We start from the raw sequence: 23,867 nt of genomic DNA, 5'->3' as shown, positions 1-23,867 counted from the left end.
CTGCAGAAGCACCCAGTTTTGGTTGCCACATTACAAAAAAGATGTTGAGACGTTGGAAAAATCGCAAAGAAGAGCAACTGAGATGATCCAAGGCCTGGAGACTAAAACATACAAAGAGCGGCTGCAGGACTTGGGTTTGGCTAGTCCAGAGAAAAGAAGGACTAGAGGTGACAGGACAGCAGTGCTCCAGTATTTGAGAGGCTGCCACAAAGAAGAGGAGGGGGGTCAATTTATTTCCCAAAGCCCCTGAAGGCAGGACAAGAAACAACGGATGGAAACTAATCAAGGAGAGAAGCGACCTGGAATTAAGGAGGAACTTCCTAACAGTGAGGACAATCCACCAGTGGGACAGAAGTTGCCTCCAGAAGTTGTGGATGCTCCATCACTGGAGATTTTTAAGAAGAGACCAGGCAGTGATGTCTGAAATAGTATGGGGTCTCCTACTTGAGCAGGGGTTTGGACTAGGAGACCTCCAAGCTCCCCTCCAACTCTATTCTGATTGATTAATCTTAACTCATTGATTGAAAGCAGGTATGCGTGCACGTACGCACATTTACACACCTACTAAGCCAAAAATCTCCCTTGACAACCCACGTTCAGCAGTTTCCAAGACTTCATTCCTTGCTCCCGTTCAGCGGGAGGCTCTTCGGCGCTCTTCGGTTGACTCCCTGCTTGCAGACAGAAATCTCTGTGTTTTTATGCTGGGACCCCACCCTGCTCGGACTCACAGCCAGCAAAAGCTTCCCGTTAATTTTCTGTCCGCGTTGAGAAGCTTCTTGTGTTCACTCCGTAAGCAAAAGGCCCTCTGCCCATGCTCAGTGGCGGTGGTCTCCCAGCTGATGCCCAGAAAAGCAGACACCGTTCTGTGTAAACTCCGGCACACCTCAGCTGTCTGGGCACACTACAACAGGGTTGTGTTGTTTGTGGCTGAGCTTGTGGTTAAAATCCTGCTGTGACTGTAGCATGTTCTATGACCAGGGCATGACACAAAACATGAAGATGGTTGATTTAGGGCGACGCATAGGATAGGAAAGTGTGCCACTGTGTTTTCTCAACGAGGGACACAATATTAGGTAACTCCAGCCCTTTGTGGGACCTCCGCAGGGGTAATAGCCCATCACAAACAGGACAAAGTTGATTTGGAAGGTCAAGCATCCCTAAGGGACCCCGTGTTTCACCCCTTTCCTTGACATCCTCAACCCTGTATTTCAATGTTTCTCAACCACGGCCACTTTAAGACCTATGGACTTCAACTCAAACTTCAAAGCTGGCTGGGGAATTCTGGGAGTTGAAGTCCACAGGTCTTAAAGTGACCGTGGTTGAGAAACACAGATTTTCATTGAGGGTTTCTCTTTGACCATGACTTTTTTTCCATATCCTTGACCCCATTCCCCCCTTACTCCTTTCTCTTCTCCTTCTGACCTATCCCAGGGACATCCAGCTGGGATGCCTATTCACCCCCCCACACACACAAATGCACACACCCGCCCAGCGTCCCGGCTGCGCTGCTCAAACCCCCCCCCCTTCCATTCCTTCCTTGGCAATGTAGCTTTTGGCAAAGGCTCTCATTTCCTTTGCAAGTTTGGGAGGAGAGACCAAGAGAGAGGAGGGAAGCAGGGGTGGGGGAAAGGCCAGCCGGCGGAGCTCACTAGAGGCCCTCAAACAGCCAGCTGGCCGGTCGGAAAGTCTGTTCCTCCCGGGGAGAAGCAAGGAGAGGAAAACCCCAAAGGGAAACCAGGTAAGGGGGGGCATCTGTCCCCAAATCTGTGCGTGTACAAAGAAGACCCCCGACACTGCTGGGGCCGGAGGTCCCTTTTCCTCCCTTTTCATCCTGCCTTTTGGGGGGCTGCAAGAGGCCACCTTTCCCAGTGTGGGGTTTCCTGGACTGCAGAGCCTATCATTCCCAGCCAAGCTGATTGGGAAAGATGGGAGCCTCGCTCAGCACAAGGCTGGTTTGGATTTTGCTGAGCCTGCATTGCTTTGGATAGGAGAGTCCTCTGGCAGGGGTGGGCAGGGGGCCTGGTCTTGTACACTCCCCCCCCCCGCCGAAAAAGGAGAAAGTTTGCTGGTCACAATGCATCCCGGAGGGGGATTAAGCAAGGGAAGAAGTGGAGGAGAAAAGGGGCTTCTGGTGTTCATTTTGTCCTTAAGTATGAAATGTGTTAAGAAACAAATTAGTCCCCCCAGGACCCTCTTCTCTCTCTCCCCCCCCCCCAAGATAAGAGATTCAGATCTTATCCATTTCTTTCATCGGTTCCTTTATCTGCAGAACTTAAGGGCAGCTGCTTGATTTCCCCCCAATTTTTTTTAGCATCCTCATCCTCACCTTCCTGCCAGGTAGGGCAAGAGAGACCTAGTTGGACAGAAAAAGAACGGTTGAAAGAAAACCCCAGCCTTTCTTTCTCTTTCTCTCTTTTTTCTGTTTTTCTTTCTTTTTCTTCCTTCCCCCGTCTTCCCTCTCTCTCTCCCTCCCTTTTCTCCTTCCTTCCTTCCTTTCCCTTCCATCCTCCCTCCCCTTCCTTTCTTCCTCCCTCCCTCTCTCTCTGTTGATTTGATTTGAATGCCATCACAGTGTGTGTGTGTGTGTGTGTGTGTGTGTGTGTCTCCCCCCCCCGCTCCCCCCCCAGTCTGCCTCCTATTGGGAAACAGAGCCGGCTCTTCCCAGCCAGCTCCTTGCTTCTTGTGCCTTAAAACTCAGCACAGGAAATGCAGAAACATCCGAAGCGCCAGAGGATGCCAAAGCTTGCAAGGAGGACATCACGTGTTGTTGGGGGGCAAAGGGGGGGGTGAATCAAATATGCTAGGGAGCCCTGATTGGTCCTGATTGGCTGGAAGGCGGTTTTTTTTGGGGGGGGGAAGGGGGCAGGGTTGTGTGTCAAGGAGTCCTCCTTGGTCTCCTCTTCCTCTCCCATCAAACCTTTTGTAAATTTCAATGTTTGGGTTAATTTATGCCAGGAGAGGGACTGGTGGATATCTGACCTGCCAGGAAAGCCTTTAAACTCCAATCTGGAGGAGGAGGAGGAGATGCTCTCCTGTCCTTTTACAGGAAAAGGCACTCTGCGTGTGTCTAGTGGAACCCTGCTTTTCCTGATGGGTTAATCAAAAACTCTCAAACACTACCTGGTAGTCAATTGAATTTTTTTTAACAGAAATCAATGCGTTCAGACATGCAGAAACAGTCTATTGTGCCCCCGCCTACACACACACACACTCACTCACTCGCACTCACTTTCACACACACACACAAACTTGCAACACCTGCACACACACAAAACATACACAGGACACAAACCTGGCACCTGGATGTTAAACAATGCCCTCTTCCACTTTCCAATAGCAGCACCCAGGGCTAACCCTAAGATAAGGGCTTTGTTGCCAAAATGACACCCCCAGACACACCGGGGTTGATCTAAATGACCTTTACGGCCTCCGACTTTGTGATTCCCCTGATTCTTCAGGCCTCAGGAACATGGAGCAGACGCTCTCCCGCTTTCTCTTCTTCCTCGCCCTGGCCAAGGAGGCAGCTCCCTTAGAAGACAACAAGATCCCCAGCTTGTGTGCAGGGCAGCCGGGTCTCCCCGGGACCCCTGGAACTCATGGCCACCAGGGTTTGCCCGGCCGGGACGGTCGTGATGGACGAGATGGGGCTGCAGGCCTGCAGGGGGAGAAGGGCGAAATTGGCCATCCAGGTAAGAAAAGTGATGGAAAATCACTTGGCTTTTCTGCTGGGATCAAATCGTTTCAGGATTCTGGGGCAGGCTGGATTGCATAAATTTATAAATTTGTTTTTTTTCCAAATCGGGCTGTTGTCTCAGCAATGCCCAGTGCTGGGGATCCCCAATTTAAGGGTAGAAATCAGTGAGAAAAAATGTTATTCATAAGCCCAGCATCTCCTGAGGGAATGCCTCTGCATCCAAGGGCTGGGGGGGGGGGGAATAAGAACAAAAATGTAATGACAGGTTTCCGATATAGGAAAGAGGTTTCAAATGAACGTGGGACATGCATCAAATCTATATGCATAGATCCAGAAAAAAAGACGGACGTTAAGTGTCTCCCAGGCAAAGGAAGGGGAAAAAACGCAGGAAGAGAAGGACAAATGCAAATCATTTTTTTTTAAAAAGTGTGTAACACAGAGATAATTGCATTGACAAACACCATTGGGTGGAGGAGGGTCTATGCATCAGGATGGGGAGGGGGTGAATGCACAACTGAAGACCCCCCTTTTTATAAATAAAGAGGTGAGGCTTCAGCTATGCACTCATGAGAATGGTCTTGACTTTTTTGACCCCTGTGGATGAACCTCATTTGGATGTTACAGACTCAGGTTAAATAAAGGTACGTGCTGCAATTGTTATTCCATCTTCATAGTCCTTCTTTCCTCCCTCCCTCCCTTCATCTCATTTCCATCTCCCTCCCTCCCTCCTTCCTTCCTTCCTTCCTTCCTTCCTTCCTTCCTCCTTCCTTTCCTTGCTTCCTTGCTTCCTTGCTTCCTTGCTTCCTTCCTTCCTCCTTCCTTTCCTTGCTTCCTTGCTTCCTTCCTTCCTTCCTTCCTTCCTCCTTCCTTTCCTTGCTTCCTTGCTTCCTTCCTTCCTTCCTTCCTTTCCTTGCTTCCTTGCTTCCTTCCTTGCTTCCTTCCTTCCTTCCTTCCTTCCTTCCTTCCTTCCTTCCCTTCTCCTACGTTTAATCCAACCTCTCAAGAGCCACGCATTCCTGCTCCGTCCTCCATTCTTGCTCTCACCTTCACTCTGCTTTTACTTTTTCTCCCCCAAAGGACTGACAGGCCCCCGAGGAGATCCAGGCAGCCCTGGCACCAACGGGCTCCCGGGAGAGAAGGGGGCCCAGGGGGAGTGTGCGGTTGCGCCCCGTTCGGCCTTCAGCGCCAAGCGCTCCGAGTCCCGCAGCCCCCCACTGCCCGACGAGCCCATCGTCTTTGACATCATCCTGATTAATGAGCAAGGCCACTACAATGGCAACACCGGCAAGTTCCTCTGCGAAATTCCGGGGCTCTACTACTTTGCCGTGCACGCCACCGTTTACCGGATGAGCCTCCAGTTCGACATCATGAAGAACGGCAAGTCGGTCGCTTCCTTCTTCCAGTTTTACGGCAACTGGCCCAAGCCCACGTCCCTGTCCGGAGGCAGCCTGGTGCAGCTGGAGCCGGAGGACGAGGTCTGGGTGCAGGTGGCGGTGGGCGAGTACACTGGCTTCTACTCCAGTGTGAAAACTGACAGCGTCTTCACAGGGTTCCTCGTGTACTCCTATTGGCAAAACTCCCCCGTCTTTGCTTGAGAGGCAGCCCAGGAGAAGCTGGCATCCTGACGTCTCACATCGTGGCCCTGGTTTGCATCAGCAGCCCCAAGTCCCTTCCTGGCCTGCGGGTGCAACCCTTCCGCTGACCCCAGTGAGACCAGGAGATTCGGGGGGGGGGGACAGGTTTCCCTTAATTCCGGGTGGCCCGGGGCACCGCAGGGAAGCCAATACTTTTCTCCAGCATCACCCTGATACAGACAGTCCTTGACTTACCACCAGTGGTGGGATTCAGCAGGTTCGCACCGGTTCAGTAGAACCGGTAGCTAAATTTTGCTGCATTTGGGGAACCGACTGGCTTCCAGAAGTTCAGTCTAGGCCTCGGAAGCCTGGAGGAGGCCTCCTAGGCCTAGAACGGCCCACCAGAAATGCATGGATGCCACTTCCGGAAATCCGTTCTAGACCTGGGCAGCCCAGGCCTGCATCGAACAAGAGAACCGGTCGTTCAGGTATTTGCATTCCACCACTGTTTACCACCAACATTTCCATTGCTAAGCAAAGCGGTTGCTAAGTGGCTCAGGCTCCATTTTACAGCCATTTGTGTCAGCGTTGTTTAGCAATCACTGCAGGCCTGAATGATTCATGCAAATGGGGCTTCTGCCATTTTACTTTGTTAGAAACTGACTAGGAAGGTGACCGGGTGTCCCTGGGATGCTGCGACTGTTGCAAATAAATGGCAGTTGTAAGTCACTTTCTTTGGTGCCGTTGAAACCGTCGCTACGCAAATGGTTGCAAGTCGAGGGCTCTCTTGCAAAGGAAGGGAGCTCCATCCCACCTCTTTCTTCCCTGACCTCAGACGTCCTCCAAAGGGCGGAGCTGATACTTTCAGACCATTCTTCGGCTTTCTCCATTGAAAGCAAAAGAGGTTTAATCTCCAATCCCTCTTTGGCCAGGAGGCCCCTTCCTAATTTCAGAGGTTTTATGGGGAGGAGTGCAGGAACTGAAATCCTCACGACAATTATGGAAATCACAGCGACCAAACAGTGCTGCGGTGCCATCTGAACTCCAGGGGCACAAATGGCCTTCTTAAAAAAGCTTCCGGTTGTGACCTTCTCAAAAGGTGACTGGGAGAAAAACTATAGATGTGAAATAGGTGATTTGTATTGATGATGATAATCACGTGCTATCCGTTCAGTTGTGTCCAACTCTTGGGGATTCGATGGGCCAAGATTCTCCACATCTTCTGATCTGGTATTAAGTATATTGAATTATATTGGAGTTCCATTTAATTGAAAACATCCATGTGAAATGAAAAAGCCAGCCAGAAGATTCTTTTCGTCTTGGCTCTCTCTCCACACGTGTTTTGGAATGTACTCTCCAGAACGTGATTCAAAGAATTTGGCTGCTGGTCTTGACCAAGGTGCAACCCTGCTTTAAACCAAAGCTGCATTCATAAAAGACACTTAACCAAGCCTACATGGCACAGAAGCCTTGGCTGGGATCTGCCTATCTGTGCCTCTCTTAAGTCTACTGGGCCAACTCAGTCTGGCTAGTTCACAGTTCCATGTTTTGCACTACACCAAAAAGGGATTAATTCCCTACTCACATCAGCCGCTGGGGAGGAGTGGGCCTGTTCCCACACTCTTCTCTCAGTGGGGTCTTGCAAAGACGAGAGGTGACCTTTCTCTCCTTCCTCCAAGATGAAATAAGAGAAACTTATTTCAACCCTTCCCAAAGAGAGAAGGGTTAGCAAGCTCCCACAGTCACTCTTGGTACCCAGAAGATGAACTGGCCATCATTATCTTGGGTGGGTTTGCATCTTCTGACAGCTACAAAATAAGGGCTGGTTCAGATATTAAGTCAAAGTTTGCTTCAACTTCCCTTCTCCAGAATAAATGCTGGCTGGGGAATTCTGGGAATTGAAGTCCACTTGTCTTAAAGTTGCCAAGGTTGAGAAACTCTTGAGTGGCTATCAAACTGACTAGCCATCCCATAAGCATCCAATGCAAGCCAATACAGTATAAAATCACAGGCTTCATGATGTCATCATCCTAACATTATGCAATCTGTAACTTCAGGATGTCCCTTGTCCTCTCCGGCTAAAACCCAGCCTTTAGCAGCAGCCCTTGCAGAGGGTCCAGCCTTGCAGTGGTCAAGTTGCAAGAGAACTTTGAAGAAAATGTAGCCTAATTTGAAGAAATTGCTCAGAAGGGGGGGTCCTGCCCCCATGAGTTGAGGTTTGTTGTAACCGAGCATGGAAGGTTCCACCCACTAGGGGGCACCCTGAGCTCAGAGTTGCATTTGATGGCCAGGTTTAACTTTGCAATTAATCTGGTTTGTAAGTTTTGTACTCTACATTTTTTTTCCTATGAAGAGATCTGGCCCATTTGGTTACATTTTCTCCATGCAATAAATGTTTCTGTGCATATCTTTCCCCTCCCTATCATTCTCCACTCGTCCCACCTCTCATGTTTCTTAAAATATAAAGATTTGGAGTACCTTTAACTGTTAGAACAAAGAGGGGAGCAAGTGACAGCAACTGGGTGCAACCTTTTGGCAGCTGGAGGGTGAAGGCCGTTCAATGAATTAGGTGATGTAGCAAAGTGAGTTGAACCCCAGCTTTAAAACAAAAATGGGGGTCCAGAAAAACCACGTAAAACCCAAGCCGTACACTTCATCAAGTCAATAGCTCCCTTTGTACTGTCTGCGAAGCTCAGTTGGTGTTCACCTTGTCTAATCTCGGTTACTTCTGCACGTGTGATTTATATGCTGTGCAAAATTGGCCCCTTGGGCTGTTTTATGGTTCAAGATTTTGTACAAGTGCAGAAAGCGAGTGATTCAATCGCCCTCTGAAGGGTGTGTTGGAAAAACAGCATCATTAAAGTCTCTGGCATTTTGCATGCCTGATGGTTGAGCAGTTTTGGTATGAAAATGAATTATTTCTGGGTGATGAAACACTCTGGCTCTCCGGCCGGGCATGGAGCAGAGCAAGTGGACTCTGAGGGCGGAGCTTAAAGCAGATTGGGGTGGGGCCAAGGATGGCAACCAATGAAATCGCTCAACTCCAGAGATGTGGAGCCAGAGGTTCAGAAAGGGTCCAAGCGATGGTCTGCACATCACTGGAAATTCTAGAGGGGTGGTGGGGATTTAACCAGCTGCAAAGAACATTTCTAAAAGGCTAAACAAGAGTCCTAGAGTGGAATTTGTCAACTTTGCAATGCTGGGGACAATCCCTGCTCAGACTTTCCTCTGAAATTCCAAGATCAGCCTTCTTTTCCTGTCCGGACTAAGATTTTCCAGTGTGAGAACTTCAGTAATGCCAAACTGGGGAGGGAGGAGAGTGACAGAGAAAGGTCCTTTATTTTTAGCATGCGTTTTGCCTTCTTACCAAAAATAGATCTCCTCCGGGCTACTTTTCTAAATTCTTCTGGAGCTTTCCCAGATGTTTGCCGAAGTTTCCCAGTGTTGGCTCAAGGGATGGAATCTTCAAACTTGAGGACCACATCTGGAGGTTTCCAGGGTGCTGTGAGGGAAACCTCACCGCTCCCACCAATGTCTGGTACCCAGTTAGTGTGTCGTATGGCCAAGCCAAGCCGTCCTGTTCATTTTCAAGGCAGGTTTCTGCAACTCCCAGTGGTGGGTTCATTTCACTCTGGACCTCCAGGAAGCTGGCTGAGCTGACACACCTACAGCAGGGTTCAAGAAGCTGGGAGGTGGTGGCATTCTGGGTCTATCTGGGTAAGTCTACTCAAACGAAGAGAAGGTGTAAGAGTGACATGACAGCAGTGCTCCAATATTTGAAAGACTGCTCCAAAGAAGAGGGGGGGGGTCAACTTATTTTCCAAAGCACTCTTCTGAAGGCAAGACAAGAAAGAGTGGATGGAAAATAATCAAGGAGAGATCCAAGCTAGAAATAAGGAGAAATTTCCTGACAGGGAGAACAATTAATCAATGGAACGGCTTGCCTCTAGAAGTTGGAAGCTTTTAAGAAGACAGCCATTTCCCTGGAATGGTAGAGGGTTTCCTGCTTGAGCCTCCAAGGTCCCAACTCTGTTTGTATTCGGTGTGCTGGTTTAGCAGGAATGATCTCCTTGTTGAAGAAAAGCACCCCTCGGGGTCAATGCTGACGAAGGGCCTCTATCCCAAATGACATAGGAGTTGCGTAGCTGAGCCAAGAGCTTTTTCAGCATTGCAACAAAGGAAGGCTATGTCTTGTGTCTTGGAGCTTTGCAGAGCCCATCTCACATCTCACTATACACATATACACGCACACACACAATAACCGCCCCATTTAATTCTCCACACCATCTCCCCGCTCCATTCCAAACACCCTCTCCTTGGCCAACCATATCAAGAACGGAAGCAAGCAGAATCTAAAAACTGTAACACATGGAACCATACTGAAAATCCTGCCAGTCACAATCAATAACCCTCAAGCTGTAGAAAGGCCTGAAAACCAGATTAGAAGAAGCCAAATTCATATGAACAGTTCTGTTTGGGGCCAAGAAGAACTAACCTGTTCTCCAATTCTTGGAGGGTTTGATTTTTTTTTGTCTCCAGTCAAAGACACGGGTCTGTTATTTCCAACACCTGAAAAAGTTGATGGCTTCAATCCACACATGAAGTCGGCTGGTTTGATGCAGATCATGGCTTTGCAAAACAAAGAACAACAATTACGATCTCTTTGCTGCAAGCCTTGTGGCTCAGTTGCTTTCTCCTGAGGAAAGCCTTATTGGCTTGTTCCCTCGCTCTGAGCTTAAAGGGATCCCCCTTCATTTAGAGATTAGAGGATAAGATGGCCCAAAGCAGGAAAGGGTTCAGCTTGGCATCTGCTGCTTGAATGGATATCAGACCAATGGAGCTGCAAGCACCTCCTTCCTCATTAAAGAAGCCACCTGCTCTTCTCTCTGTCATCCTCCCTCAACGGCTGGGTCTCCGATTTTGCCAAAGAGAGCAGGTGTGGGGGGGGGGGGGAAAGAATGACTTAGGGGGATAAATTAGGTGGGTTACACAGGGAAGACAAATGGAACAAGACCCCCAGCTCAGCTCTCTATTAAATGGGACTCTTGCTTTTTTTTGTGTGTGTGTGGAAACGAAGCAAAGGCATGGAATTCAACTTTGGCACAGAACTTTGGCCGAAATGCGCGATTCTCCATCTCTGCCATCAGGGATGTCCTGCAGGGATGGGGGTCAAAACATCAAGATGGCCACAATCATGTGATCTGAGTCCTCTCCCTTTCATTACGTTAAAATTGCAGCAACATTAGCTCCCGGTAGATAGGAAGCCAACTGACTGTCCCTTCCGGAAGCCTCCTTGGAAGTTCTCAAGAACATTTTGAGAGCCCTGGCTACCAGATGGTAAAAGGCGGATTTGATACATTTATTATTACTCCTATAGTGTTACCTAGTTTTTACTAGGTACCGACAAGGCAAGGCAAGGCAAGGCAGTATCAGCTTTTGTTTACTCCTAATAAGTCTGCAAGACAGCCTGGGCTGGGAAATCAAAGTTGGAGCAAAGTCCCCCAAATTCCCTCAGGAAGTTCCAATATTTGAGCGAGGATTTCCGCCTAGATCTCTCTGATCCCATTCCCACAGGGAAACCCCTCTTTGTGTTGGTGTTGGGAGGCCCAGCTGCACATCTTCTCATGTCCCAGAGGAAAATACACATCTGGGGCAGCTCTGAAGGTTCTCAACTTTTCCTGTGGAAAGCCAGCAAGGGACAGCTCTGATGTGAATTACTCTGCTCATAACATGTACAAATGTTGAATCGCTCATTTTCCTGGTCTGCTGAAACCATTCACGGTGGGTCTGCAAGAGAAGGACTTCATGAGAAACTGGAGGGAGTCAAGTTCTCACTCGCCTTCCTGGCCCAAATTGGGCAGAAAACCCATTTTTATCCTTCAAGGTATGTTCCACCGCTTGTTCTGAGAATGCTTAGCTATTTAATGGCTGCTTCGTGGTCCAGAATCAAAAGTCCAGAACTTTTCCAAGAAAGCATCTACATGTCAGTATCTAGAGGAACCAAGCAATGAGTAAACAGCATGACTTAACAATAGAATGGCTGGGAGAGAAAAATATTTAGTTTTCTCTCTGCAGAATATTAGCAATGACTTGGAGCAAGCAGGCAGCTGGTGAACATTTGGGCATAAATCACCTGTCATTTCTGCATGATAGCAACCAATGATTCACAAGCATCAGCAGAACAATGTTACTCCAGTCAACACCATGGGCATAAACCCACCCATGGTTTTCCCCATCTTTTTCTCGCCAGTTCTCAAGGTGGATTCCTTCTTTGTTTCCTTCATTCCTCAACTGAGTCAGGATCTACTTATATCCAAGCAAATAGAAATTTTTCACCCTTCCTCACTCAATCTCAGTGTGAGATGTTGGCAGACATGTCTTCATCTGTAGTCCTCTTCTGTGAAAGTCTGAAGGCGATCTTTCTCTTCCTGAACCTTAGGCATGGAGAGGGCAGGCATGCCCAGCATAAGCAACGCCCATAAAATGGGCAAAGCTTTCTTTGTACTGGAGTGGCCACCAACTTGATGATTTTGGCCACACTCTTTGGACACCATTTCAGTCTCTACTATGGCAAGACAGGACCAGAAAATGGAAGATCCAGCAAGAGCATCTTCAATGAGACTGTTTCCAAAGATTAGCCAAACCAGGGGGCAGTTTTGACCATCTCATCCATTTGCAGGTAGTCAAGGAAGCACCCACACCGGTTATACACCATCAGAAGTGTTGCCCAGAAGAAGCAACGTCATTGTTTACAGCAAATGGGTTCACAACTGAGGGCCCAGCTCTGCTACATGAAGAGTAGCAGGGAAATCTGGAAGCCAAGAGGGGATTGTCACCTGACTACAAGACGTAGTCTAGGATAAGCAGAAGGCAAAAATGCAATGTTTTGTTGCATGCCCCTCAATGTTCTTGATCCAGGGCCAAATCAGATATGTTTGAGGATCATTTTACCATCTCTTGTTCCCACACGTTTGAAAGGGTTATTTTAAAAAATGGTCTATTCTACTGGGACTAGAACATGTTCTACCCTCCATTATAAATAGACACAGATATAGAGTGAGGAAGAGAAAGAGGAAAGTTTTTTTCCGGAAAAAAAGTATTTGAACTCATATCCCCCCAAATGTAAATTTTTCCAAAAAGGGGCTTTCAGCTAATGAGAAAAAAAACAACAGGAATGTTTAGAGAACGGCTGCAGTGGAGGAAAACGACCTTACGCTGCCCAGCACAAGGACAAGCTTCCTCCTCCAGATTTCCCTTGCTCTGGCCGGGTCACTCATGGGAATGTATGTAGATCCTGGATTGCTGGTGCTGTGGAGGACGAATTGCATGTATGAACCAACTGGGGGGCTGCAGTGATACTGACTTCCAAATTGGGAACAAAATATTTTGCTGCTCAAATAGAGGACAAAATAGTTTCCTCCCGACATATATAAAGCTTTGAGTAGCCAGTAAATCTCCACTTGAGAAGGAAGATGGGCTATATAGGTAGCCCTCACCTTACAACCATAAGGGAGCCCAGGATTTCCATCGTAAGTCATGACAGTCATCAATTTGAGGCAGCCACATGTCCAAACACAATTTCAATTTTTTTTTTCTTTTTTTTTTGGGAGCAGTTGTTAAGTGAGTCATTGTATTCCTATCAGCGTGTTTTGGATTTTTTTGGAAAACACTTGAAAAAGCCAAACCCTGTCAAAAAAATGTAAATCGCAATCATAGGATTGCAGAACATGGCAACCCAGGTGAGCCAGTGGCCAAAATGCAGTCATGTGACTGCAGGAGTGTGCGTGAAACTGTCGGGACTCTGGAACCAAGTCGTAAGTAGCTTTTGAGGGGGGTATCATAATTTTGTGTGCTGCCTGCATCTCGTGGATGGGGCTTTGCTTGTTTGTGCAGACCGATTGCTGGCATGCTGTGGCCCGGTACCGGACCACGGACCGGGGTTGGGGACCCCTGTTCTAGTCCAACCCTTTGCCCAAGCAGAAGAATCTACACCATTCCAGAAAAATAGTTGTCCGATCTCTTCCTAAAGACCTCCAGTGATGGAGCACCCACAACTTCTGGAGGCAAGTCGTTACCCTGATTAATTGTTCTCACCATCAGGAAATTTCTCCTTAGTTCTAAGTTGCTTCTCTCCTTGATTAGTTTCCAACTATGCCCCAAGACAGCCTCTATCTCTTGCCAAGGGTGCTCAACAGACCGTGTTTTCTCTGGCAGAAAGCAAGTGATTCTGTCGAAGATAAGCTGGATCTGTCTTGCAATCATCCTCAGGAAATTTCCACAAAGCAGTTTAGGAGGTCATTAGCTAACCACATGGCTCTTTATGGAGTATCAGTGAGGGCACAGAGGCAAATTTTGAAAGGACACGCTGTTCTGTCACAACTGTAAATTAGGGTTATCTTGGATGTGTTGGATTACCTCAACAGATAGCTACGTCTCAAAAGTTCTTTTGATGTCTGGTTCAGATTCTTTTATTTAAGATGAAATGAGTCAGATATGTGTGTATTTTTTGCTTTTTTGCATGTTTCATTTTGATGGCTGTAGATGGGGCTTCTCATAGAAAATAAAGATGCTTAGGAAACAATGAAGAGGGGACAAAGACAGGAAAACTCCTTCATTTTTCAAAAGCTGGTACCATCAGGTTAAAGGGAGGAAACTGGGGAACAATGCAACCCAGTTCAGCAAAAAATGGCTTAAATTTTCATCTTCTTTTTTCCCCCCAATTCAGGCTAGTGATTTTAAGACAGTGCTGAAGGATAAGCTCCATTATAATGGAAGAGACTGAGATTGCAACTCTTCTACCACTGCCTGTGGAGCTCCGGATGGCTCCTGACCTTCGCTCTTTTCGCCGTGACCTGAAAACTTGGTTATTTGAGCTTGCCGGCCTGGACTGAGGGATTGGGGTCTAAAATTTTAATTTAATTTATTTGTTTGGGGCTAATTTATTTAATCTATTTTAACTTTTGTATGCTGTATTTTAATTGCCCTGTACACCGCCCTGAGTCCTTCAGGAAGGGCGGTATATAAATCTAATAAAATAAATAAATAAATAAATAGTTTCCACACCAGTTGAGTGTGTTTTTAGAAAGTTCACCAGCTTTTTCTTCACTTAACTTCACATCCCAGTCACCTCTGTCTGAGGGAGAATTCCACAGTGACTCACTTGTCTTTGTTCTGCCATCTTGGCCAAATTTTGCAGAGACTTGCACTAGACACCCCAACCATAATGATCTGGTCTGGCTGGCTGGATTTCAGCTGTGCTTCGAAAGGGATTTCCCCTTCTGGAAGCAATTGTTGGAGTTTAACTCAGAGCAGCACCCAAGGTACAGAAAAAGGACCTTCCCTTTCAGTTTCAGATTTGGGATTAAAACCAGGGAGGACCAACTGCAAAGCTTCCTTCAGCTGCTGGAACCTCCTGCAGTAAAGGATACTGACATTATAACCCCCCCCCCCCCCGACAGCTACAGAAAACAAATTTCCTTTGATATGATCAAATTACCAAATAATTGAACTATAGCTGCCTTAATGTCCTTTAGATTTGCCTTCCCTAGCTGTGTTTGATAAGCAGTGGTTCATGGCATATTATAGGAATCCAGTAGCTGGGATTTGCTCAACAAATCATAGCTTAGAAGCTCTCCGGAACCTCCCAAGCCATTTGCCAAGGCTGACCTTTCAACCTAGCTGGGATTCCCACGCCATTTCCCAAGCCACGTTCTTTCTGCAACCTGTTGACCCGGAAAGCATAAAGAACTTCCCACATATTCAGAAATTAAAAGGGACCCAGAGAATGTTGTCTCTTGGAAAAAAAGAAAATTAAGAAAGAAAAAGAGTAGCAGAATATATTTTCTGGAAAAAAAGCTCTCTCTTTTTTTAATTGGTCAAGTCGTTTACATAATGTGAAATTCACCCAAGCAACCAAATGGTCTCTCCAGAGAGGCAGTCAGATTGTGTGAACACAACAACGCTCAGGAAGGGGATTGGAATGGGTAGCAGTTTGGACAAGGCACAGATCAGGAGCAAGCAGCAACCTCTTTACAAGCAGAGCAGGCACTTCTGCTATTAAAACTATGCTTATCGTTTCCTCTCTCCAGCTCTCCCTCTACAGCACTGTGGAATTACCTGCACGTGATAAAATATTACAGGCTGAATAACACCAGAAGGACGTTCTTCAGAGACCGGTGGAACAGGCAAGGAAGAATATATTTTATTCTAACTTCTCTTAAATCCTCAAGTACAGATCAGGACGTGCAAAGCCTTAAATCTTCAAAGGTAAAAACACGAACACTCTTTCTAGTCTGCAGGTAAAAAGGACTGGATAAAACAACAAGGTACATCTCCCAACCTGCAGCCAGGTAAATTCAGGAGGATGGTTTAGCATACCCTCCCAGGCCTACTAACCTTTAGAGAAGATAAACCTAAATCTTTGGGCTGTCCCAGGTGGAGCACTAGAAACCTTTAAAGCAGGGGTCCCCAAACTTGGCAACTTTAAAGACTTGTGGACTTCAACTCCCAGGCCAACATGGCTGGTTGGGGAATTCTGGGACTTGAAGTTCACAAGTCTTAAAAAGTTGCCAAGTTTGGAGAGCCTTACTTTAAACCATCACCTCTAATGGACTCCGGGATGGTGAAGGTCTGTTTACAGCCTCTGTCTTTAATTTACAGGAAGCATTTACAAAAAGTATGGGTGTTATAAAAAGAGCAGATCCCTCCTTGCAGATGGAAGCTGCGCCACCTATTTTATTTATGACGTTAAGCCCAGTTATGTCTCTGGATCCAGCCTGCTGCTATTCACATTGGATTTTTCTTTTCTGACCTGAACAGAGCCTCCTCTGCACACACACACACAAGCACAGGCCTTCAGTACCGCCAGCATTAAGGCACTCAGTTTAGCAATTGGTCAATTCCCTCCAACTCCTAGAATCTTGCAGCTTTTCTCAAAATAAAAAGAACTCTCAGTTAGTTCTCTGCTAAAGTTAAGCACTGCTTTGACAATTTAATTTCTAAGCTTTAAAATTAGATTAGAAAAACAAAACACAGAAGACTTTCAAGTAAAACAAAATTAAAAACCAGCATAGGCAATGGCTGGGTTTTTAATGCTTCCCTGGCTGCGGATGCAGATGAAAAATAAAACCAATTGCATCAATGAATAAAAATAGCTCCTCCTTTTGTTCTGAAAGAAGAGAACAAACGGTGCGGGTGGGTGAAAATGTTGCAAGATTGGCCAAAAGGACAACAGAGGTCTAGGCTCTGATCCTCACCCACCTGTAGCCAGGGAGACACAAACCGCAGCCAATTCTACCTTATACAACGCTCCTCTTGCAAACTGATGGTAAATCTTCTGAATAGAGACAGATTTCCACCTTGAATTCGGATGGCACACACAATAGCCCTTAAAAACCTGCTGTTGCAAATGTTTACAGCTGACTTTGATACCCGAAACTAGCAGGATAGGAACTCGGGTTTTTCAATGCTGGAAAAATCTGATTTGTGCAAAGGGAAGTTTAGTGCCCTGAAGGCTTTGGACTGGAACTGCACCATCTCCAAAGATATGTCAGACAACGTCTCAAAGGAGAGCTCTGATAGGCATTACTCATGACGGACACTGAGCCCTGGGCCAGCCTGCTTTAGCGGCACCCGACTTTTCCACGGGGAGTCTCAGCCTTCTCGGCAAACCTCCTTGGAAAAAGAGACGCTCTTAAAATCAGCAGGGTTTGATAACAAGCAAACATGCCACATTCTCAAACACCTCCTCTGCGAAAGGCTGCTGCAATTCAGCCCATTTGCATAGCTGGGATCCAGCCACTTTGCACTGCGGTTTCAACCAGGTTCCATTTAGAGACAGAACAGCTATCAATAATTCAGCCATTCCAAAAAAAAAAAGCAGAACAAAGTTCTTCAGGATTTCAGCCTCAAGATTTTTCTTTCCAATTTAAACATTAAAGAAAATAACTGATTCTACTCGGTCTGGGCACTTATCGCCTGCCCATTGGTAAACTCAGGGCTGGCCTTCCAAGCAGTCCTGTGGATATTTAATGACTGACTCTGAAAACAACAACATCTCTTCACCCAAGAGTCAAGCAAACCACTGTAATCACAACTGCCTTCTTTCCTTGGAATTATCCTTACATGATCTACAACAGGGGCGTCCAATCTTGGCAAACTGAAGACCTGTGGACTTCAACTCCCAGAATTGCCCGACCCAGCCATGCTTTCCACAGATCTTCATGTTACCAAAACTGGACATCCCAATCTACAATGTCTCCTTAAAAGCCACAGCAATTCTGCTTTCTGGAATTAAATTACGACATCTAGAACATGTTCTAAAACCAGTTCAGACTAGGAATCACAAAAAGCGTTTTCACTGGCCAAACCCATGAGTTTCACTTTTACCTTTCACTACTGTTTATAAGAGCCATTTGCTAGCTAGCAGACTGTAGTTGGTACTATTAGGTTCCCAAAATTATCCTCAAGAGTTAGAAGGGAATTTGAGTTGTGCAATAGAGTTGGAATGTACTATTTTGCATAGATAATCTGTGAAAATTGCAAGCCAGTAGGTGGAATATAATCTTTCTTAAGTGTAATAAGCTAATCTATGAAGCATCTATGTGCTCTTCAATAAGAGCTAGAATCTAAGTCAATAGTTGTGCCTTGTGAAATTTTACAATGCATGGCTGTGATAAATGCACACAACATTAATATCCTCTTGGTGGGTAGCACCAAACTCTTGGAGATCAAGGTTTGGAAGTATAGACTTCTCTAGAAGCAGAACTTATAATAAAAGTGTTACAAGAGTCAGGTAATGTTCTACAGAGATGAATAAATCTGGAGGTGAAGTTCCAATGAACTTTAGAAGGTAAAGAGAGTAGCAGGAGACATTCTGACTCCAATAATAGAGGCAAAATTATCTTATTCATATTTTCAGACCTGTTTACCTCTACACACTTCTTTTTTCCAAATACCAATTGATAGAAAAACCCAAAATATCAGGAATTCAGCACCTGTACTTTTTGTACTCTGGATGAAAAACAGCCATTAGACTCTTTTAGTATCGCATCTGAATATGGTGCATGATTTCGCCACCACCTCTTACAACTAGAAAGTTTCCCAACTACCGGTATTTCTGTGATCAGCAATTGGGGTGTTCTTTTTCCCCTTATGAAAGCAACAAACCATAAAAACAGAAGTGCAAAGAAACAATTCATAGCATTTTTCAGGTTCCACTAACTGCAATTACTGTCCCTGGAAATAAAAAAAAAGGGGGGGGGGTGTTCAATGTTGACACCAAGAGCCATTACCAGCTGTTACAGAGGTCCAAGGGGCAGCGACCTCTTGTGCTTTGGCAAAAAGCACGTGGGAAGGAGATCAAGCTGCTTCCTCCGGAGCTCACAGGTAGACGTTGAGAGTCTGCAAGATCATCTGTCTGCACAGCGGGCAGTTCCGTTGGTAGATGGCCTGCTGCAGCAGGATCTCAGTGCATTCTTGGCACAGGCAAAGGTGCCGGCAGGGCAGTAAGAGGACTGTCTTGGTTTGATCCTGGCAAATGACACATTTCTTCCGTTCTTCTTGTTCTTTAAGAAGCCGCCACGGGTCGTTGTCTTCTTCCAAAGCATTTAGCTGCTCTTTTTTTGCCGTTTTGGTCTGGGATACACTTGGTCCTTCCCCCTGAGGCTGAAACTGTGGTGTGGCTGTTCCCAGATCATTGTCCGTTCTGGTCTGGTCCCTGCTGCCTCTTTGGCGGGGACGTATGATCACCGTTGGCCCTTGTCTTCGTGGATATGGCTCTTGTAGAGCCAGTCTCTGTCCCACAGCAGCTGCCCCTGCCCTTTCTTGGGGAGCTTCAAGAGCCAGCGGTGGTTGTTCTCCATGCTGGTTAGCTGCCCAGATGTTCCTGTTCCAACTGAGCACCTGAAGGCCCCAGTCTGCCAATCTACGCCAGGTTTGGGAGCTCAGCAGCATCTCCAGAGACAGGAGCATGATGTGATAAAGGCGTTGCATGTCCCTGAGCAAGCGATGGTAGGAAGGCATCGTGTTCAAATAGCCAGCCACTTGGTTTGCCAGGGTCCAAGTCAGCTGTGGGTTCAGGATAAGGATGCTGATGGCAAGTATCACAGAGAGCAACACCATGCCATACAGGTTGACAAAGAAGATGTCCATCAGCAGCTTGCTCACTGAGGCCAGGAGATCAACAGCCAGCTGGCAGGGAGTCCACAGGAGAATGGCCGTAGCAATGGCACTGCTGGAGAGATGTGCAAGGAAGGCAACCAGGAGGTCTGTGATCCTCAGAAAGGGGCCAACTATAGTATCCCACAGGGCCAGCCCTACTGCAAAAAGGTTCTGAGTTCCAATGAGGCAGATGTTGATTATGCTGTTGATGAAGTAAGCCACAAGGCTCATGGCTATGGCGCACACTTCACACATCTGTCTCAGAAGTGTCTGACCAGAGCCAATCAGGTTCCAGAAACCCCGGTGCACAATTTCTTTGCTTCTCAGGCCCAGGTGGGTGAACAGGTGGCCCAGCACTTTCAAACTCTCCATGCTAGAGCAGAATCCTCTCAACAAGTTGAGGACCGCGTGCACAGAGCCCAGAGTCAAGTAGTACAATGCCTCCAGGATGCATAGCACAGCGACCAGGATCCCATTCCAGAACTGGCTCAGACAGGCCACCGTGGCATTGGGCAGGTTGTAAACAAAGGCGATGAGCCAGATCAAGGCGGAGAGGACGGTGGAAACGAGGAAGAAATTGATGTCCAGCAGGATGACTAGCAGATCCAACACCATTCCCATACCGTTGATCACCAGGAACACTAGATCCATAGCTCAGTTCTTGAAGAATCGGCCAAGACAGGAACCAGCTGGAACCAACTGCACGGAGGGGGGAGGGGCTTCGTAAAGGCAGCAGGAAGGAGAGGCGTGTGTGTGTTTTGCTCCCTAATTTTCTACATTAAAAGGGGGGGGGAAATGCTTTGGCAACAAGGCAGAAAGTCCGGCAAAGTCTTTGCTCGCTGGGCATCAAGGGGCAAACGGGGCAGCCAGTCCAAATTTGGGAGAGGCGCCGTTCATTCTAGTTAAGGCTCCCTTGGGTGGACAATCGGACAATTCCTCTCCCCAAAGGGAAGCCCTTCCGATTCTTTTCTGGAGCAGAGACTCCTCGCCCCAAATCGAGGCAGTGGGGCTTGCAAACCACTAGGCCCCATCCAGGGAACCCCGGGCAAGAACCCCAATTGGGGGGGATGCTTTTTCTCCCTCTTCTCCAGCCTCCCCCCGGGGGTCTCTCTGCCCAGAGAAGCTGCCAGTCCAGCCCTTATGATTCAGGTCAGAGTCTGGGACCCCTTTCGGAGGGGGAAGGGGCGCAGGTCATGCCAGGGTCGAAACCAGGGGGCCCTGCGAGGAAGAAGGGCCGCTGGGTGAGAGCAATGGGGGGGTCCCGAAAACACTGAGGAGGGGTCTGGGATGGGGGAGGGGAGGGCCCACGGGAACCCCCTCCCCCCAAGGGGGCGGCCCCCACGTCGTGGAGCACGGATTCCCGGTTCCTCCGCGCGGAAGGCCGCAGCCTCGTCCCCGCCTGGCCAAGCGGGGCTGCCTCCGTGCCGACCGCGAGGGGCGCCAGCGACCACCGCCCCTTCAAGCGCCTCGGCCGCCTCCCCGCCAAGTGCTCTCCTCCCTTCTGCTGGGCGCCGCCATCTTGGGGGGAGCGGGCTCCTCGGCGGCCAATCAGCGAGGGCAAACGCGAGAGACGTTGAGTTTCCCTCTCGCCATTGGCCGCAGCGGCTGTTGTTTTCTCCCTTCCCGCGCCGCGATTGGTCCGTTTTGAAAGTCGCCTTCGGGCGGTTGACGTTGCTCCGAGCCGAGAAGGGAGGGGGGAGGGGCGTGGCTTCCCTAGAGGCGAGGCCTGGCGAAAGGCGGGAAGGAGTTGGTCACGGGATTTGGGGGAAGGGGCGTTCCTCACCCTTTCTCCGCCTCCAAGGGGGCGGAGCTTTTTGCATCTTTGGGAGCCCCAGAAATAATAGCTGAAATATAGCCCTCGTTGTGAATCCTTCATTTATCTGGTGATATTTTATTCCCCATCCGTCGGGTCTTCTTCCAACTTTTCTTTAATCTGAGATAGGTTTTTATTTCAATAAATAATAAATAAATAAATCATTAATTTTTTTTAAATGGGAGAAGGTTTTTTTGCAAAAGCTAAGACATATATTGAAGCAAAAACAATTGCAGGCTTCATTGTCTCGTCCTGTGAAGATTTTATTTTATTTTATTGCCTTTCTGTGAAGGTAAAACCAGTTCCCCCAGTTGGGAGGGGGGAAACTTCAGAAGTATGAAACTCAAATTCTTGCAGGGGTCCTCTAAATCTAAAGCCTCCTTTAAAAAATTTATTATTTCCTGGTCTCCTTTCTGATCGTCTGAATTTTTTGCCTTTTAATATTTGACCTTTGCAACTTTGCAAGACCCACATCTGAATTTAATTGATGCAAGATAAAGCCTTCCCTTTCTTAAATTCATATTGCAAGAAAGGTTTCCTTTTAGGAATCCCAGCCATGAGGAAAAACAGGATTTTTTTTCCAAACAAGAAGCTCTCAGAACCATAGATTAGCATAGTCCATCTTGGCTTCAGCCATTACAGCAAAGAAAAGAGGGAGAAAAATCAGTGCAAAAGGTGTAATTAACCAGTTTCCCTGTTTGCAGAGAACATCTGCAATCTGAGTTTGCTTGCCGTCTACTGGACAAGGTGCCCAAAATTCGACCTCTTCAACCTCAAGGACCACAATGAAAAACAGGCCGATTTTCAAACATTTTGGACTGCCTATGAAAGGCGGGACCCTCTGAATGGACAGAGAACTGCGAACTCTGGGACACTGAGTAAAAGAGAGCTTGATGTCCTCAATTTACGGACATTCGTTTATCAACTGTTCAAGTTATGACAGCACTAGAAAAGTGACAGGACCAATCCTTACGGTTGTGACCGTTGTAGCACTTCCATGATCACAGGATCAACATTCAAACAATAAACAACCAGCATGGATTTATGACAGTTGCAGAGTCTTAGAGTCTTAGATCCCCATTTGCAATCTTCCCAGCTGGCTTCTGACAAGCAAAGTCAATAGGAAAAGTCGGATTCACGTAATTAGCATAGCAAAAAAAGGTCATAAAACCGGGCATAACTCGCTTAACTATCATATCACTCAGCAATGGAAGTTCCAGTCCAATTGTGATCATAAGTCGAAGACCTTGTCACTGTGTTGAGTTTTCCTAGCAAATTTGTTGGCAAAACAGAACTCAGAAGATCTTCAGCAAAACTGCAAAAAGGATGGAATATTCTCAGCTCAGTTTCCGCCACCTGGCTGATAGGCAGGAAGGCGCTACTGTTAATTTTAAGTCTTTCCTCCAATGCATGCCAAGAACGGAATAGGCTTTTCACAAACAGAGCATTGGAGAAGAATTGTTATTTGAACAGCATTTGCTCACACTGGAAGCACAGGGGATCTGGCCTTTGGTGGCCCCTACGAGGGATGCCTCCCAACCTCAAAAATCTCCAGTGGACATGTGCCCAAGGAGGAAAGCTGAACTTACTGCTTATGTTTGGTTTGAGCTGTAACATGTGAAAGCATGCTCAGTTATTTTCCTGTGCTCGAGATACCGAGTTAAAACCCAAGACGAATAGCCCAAAACATGCGTAAATACTTGGCTTTTGTTTTAAAATTAGCACCCAAATTAGCCTTTGCTGGACACCTAAAGGCTTTTAGGGCTAGCCAACTGTCCTCAGTTCTCTGTGAGATGCCTCTGGACAACTAGTAGACCAGCGAAATGCTGTGATTGTGGTATACTTAAATTTCAGTAAGGGATTTAATAAAGTAGACCACAACCTACTCCTGGTAAGCTTGAAAAAGGTGGAATAGACAACATCACCACCAGATGGATCTGTAGCTGGCTGATAAACCGTACTCAATGAGTAGTCCTCAATGGCACCACATCCACATGGAGAGAAGTAAGCAGTGGGGTACCACAAGGTTCCATCTTAAGCCCAGTACTCTTCAATATCTTAATGAATGATTTAGATGAGGGAACTGAAGGGGAACTCATCAAATTTGCAGATGACACCAAACTGACAGGAGTAGCCAACACCCCAGAAGACAAACTCAGGATCCAAAAAGATCTAGACAAACTTGAACAATGGGCCCTATCCAACAAAATACGTTTCATTGTGGAGAAAAGCAAAGTTTTACATTTAGGCAGGAAACATCAAAAGTACAAGTACAGATTGGGCAAGATCTGGCTTAAAAACAGTAACTGTGAGAGGGCCCTTGGAGTCCTAGTGGATGATCACTTGACTATGAGTCAGCAGTGTGCAGCAGCAACCAAAAAAGCTAATACAATCCTGGGTTGTATAAACAGGCATAGAATCAAGATCATGCAAAGTAATAGTACTGCTTTATAAAACCCTAGTAAGATCACACTTGGAATACTGCAGCCAATTTCGGTCACCAGGTCACAAAAAAAGTTGTTGAGAGTTTGGAAAAAATTCAGAGAAGAGCAATTAAGATGATCAAAGGCCTGGAGACTAAAACATACAAAGAATGGCTGAAGGACTTTGGTTTGGCTAGTCTAAA

At 47.0% G+C, this 23,867-nt stretch overlaps 2 protein-coding genes across 3 annotated transcripts; one reads left to right on the top strand and one right to left on the bottom strand.

Moving 5' to 3' along the window:
• The first annotated feature begins 850 nt into the window (after positions 1-850).
• C1QTNF5 (C1q and TNF related 5) lies at positions 851-8,131 on the top strand. Of its 2 annotated transcripts, none has more exons than XM_081333640.1 (3): positions 851-1,073; positions 3,459-3,689; positions 4,772-8,131. In XM_081333640.1, the coding sequence occupies exons 2-3, from the start codon at positions 3,470-3,472 to the stop codon at positions 5,287-5,289; spliced, it is 738 nt and encodes a 245-aa protein (XP_081189766.1). In that variant the 5' UTR covers positions 851-1,073; positions 3,459-3,469; the 3' UTR covers positions 5,290-8,131. The 2 variants fall into 2 exon arrangements, with proteins under 2 accessions (XP_081189766.1, XP_081189765.1); XM_081333639.1 differs by lacking the exon at positions 851-1,073 and adding an exon at positions 1,613-1,738.
• Positions 3,570-20,904, bottom strand: RNF26 (ring finger protein 26). The gene is made up of 3 exons (XM_081333638.1): positions 18,561-20,904; positions 9,764-9,897; positions 3,570-3,655 (listed from the first exon to the last, which is right to left on the bottom strand). The coding sequence occupies exon 1, from the start codon at positions 20,077-20,079 to the stop codon at positions 18,649-18,651; it is 1,431 nt and encodes a 476-aa protein (XP_081189764.1). The 5' UTR covers positions 20,080-20,904; the 3' UTR covers positions 3,570-3,655; positions 9,764-9,897; positions 18,561-18,648.
• Positions 20,905-23,867: the final 2,963 nt, after the last annotated feature.

This window comes from Vipera berus, assembly GCF_964194415.1.
Source record: "Vipera berus genome assembly, chromosome: 8".
Classification (NCBI taxonomy): Eukaryota; Metazoa; Chordata; class Lepidosauria; order Squamata; family Viperidae; genus Vipera; species Vipera berus.
The sequence above is the reverse complement of the archived record's forward strand: the minus strand, read 5'-3'. Positions and strand labels throughout refer to the sequence as shown.

Excerpts from the sequence above, each read along its gene's own strand:
- C1QTNF5 (XM_081333640.1), top strand. The coding sequence starts at position 3,470 with ATGGAGCAGACGCTCTCCCGCTTTCTCTTCTTCCTCGCCCTGGCCAAG. Across the intron at positions 3,690-4,771 it reads GGGCGAAATTGGCCATCCAG|GACTGACAGGCCCCCGAGGA; the intron begins GTAAGAAAAGTG and ends TCTCCCCCAAAG.
- RNF26 (XM_081333638.1), bottom strand. The coding sequence starts at position 20,079 with ATGGATCTAGTGTTCCTGGTGATCAACGGTATGGGAATGGTGTTGGAT.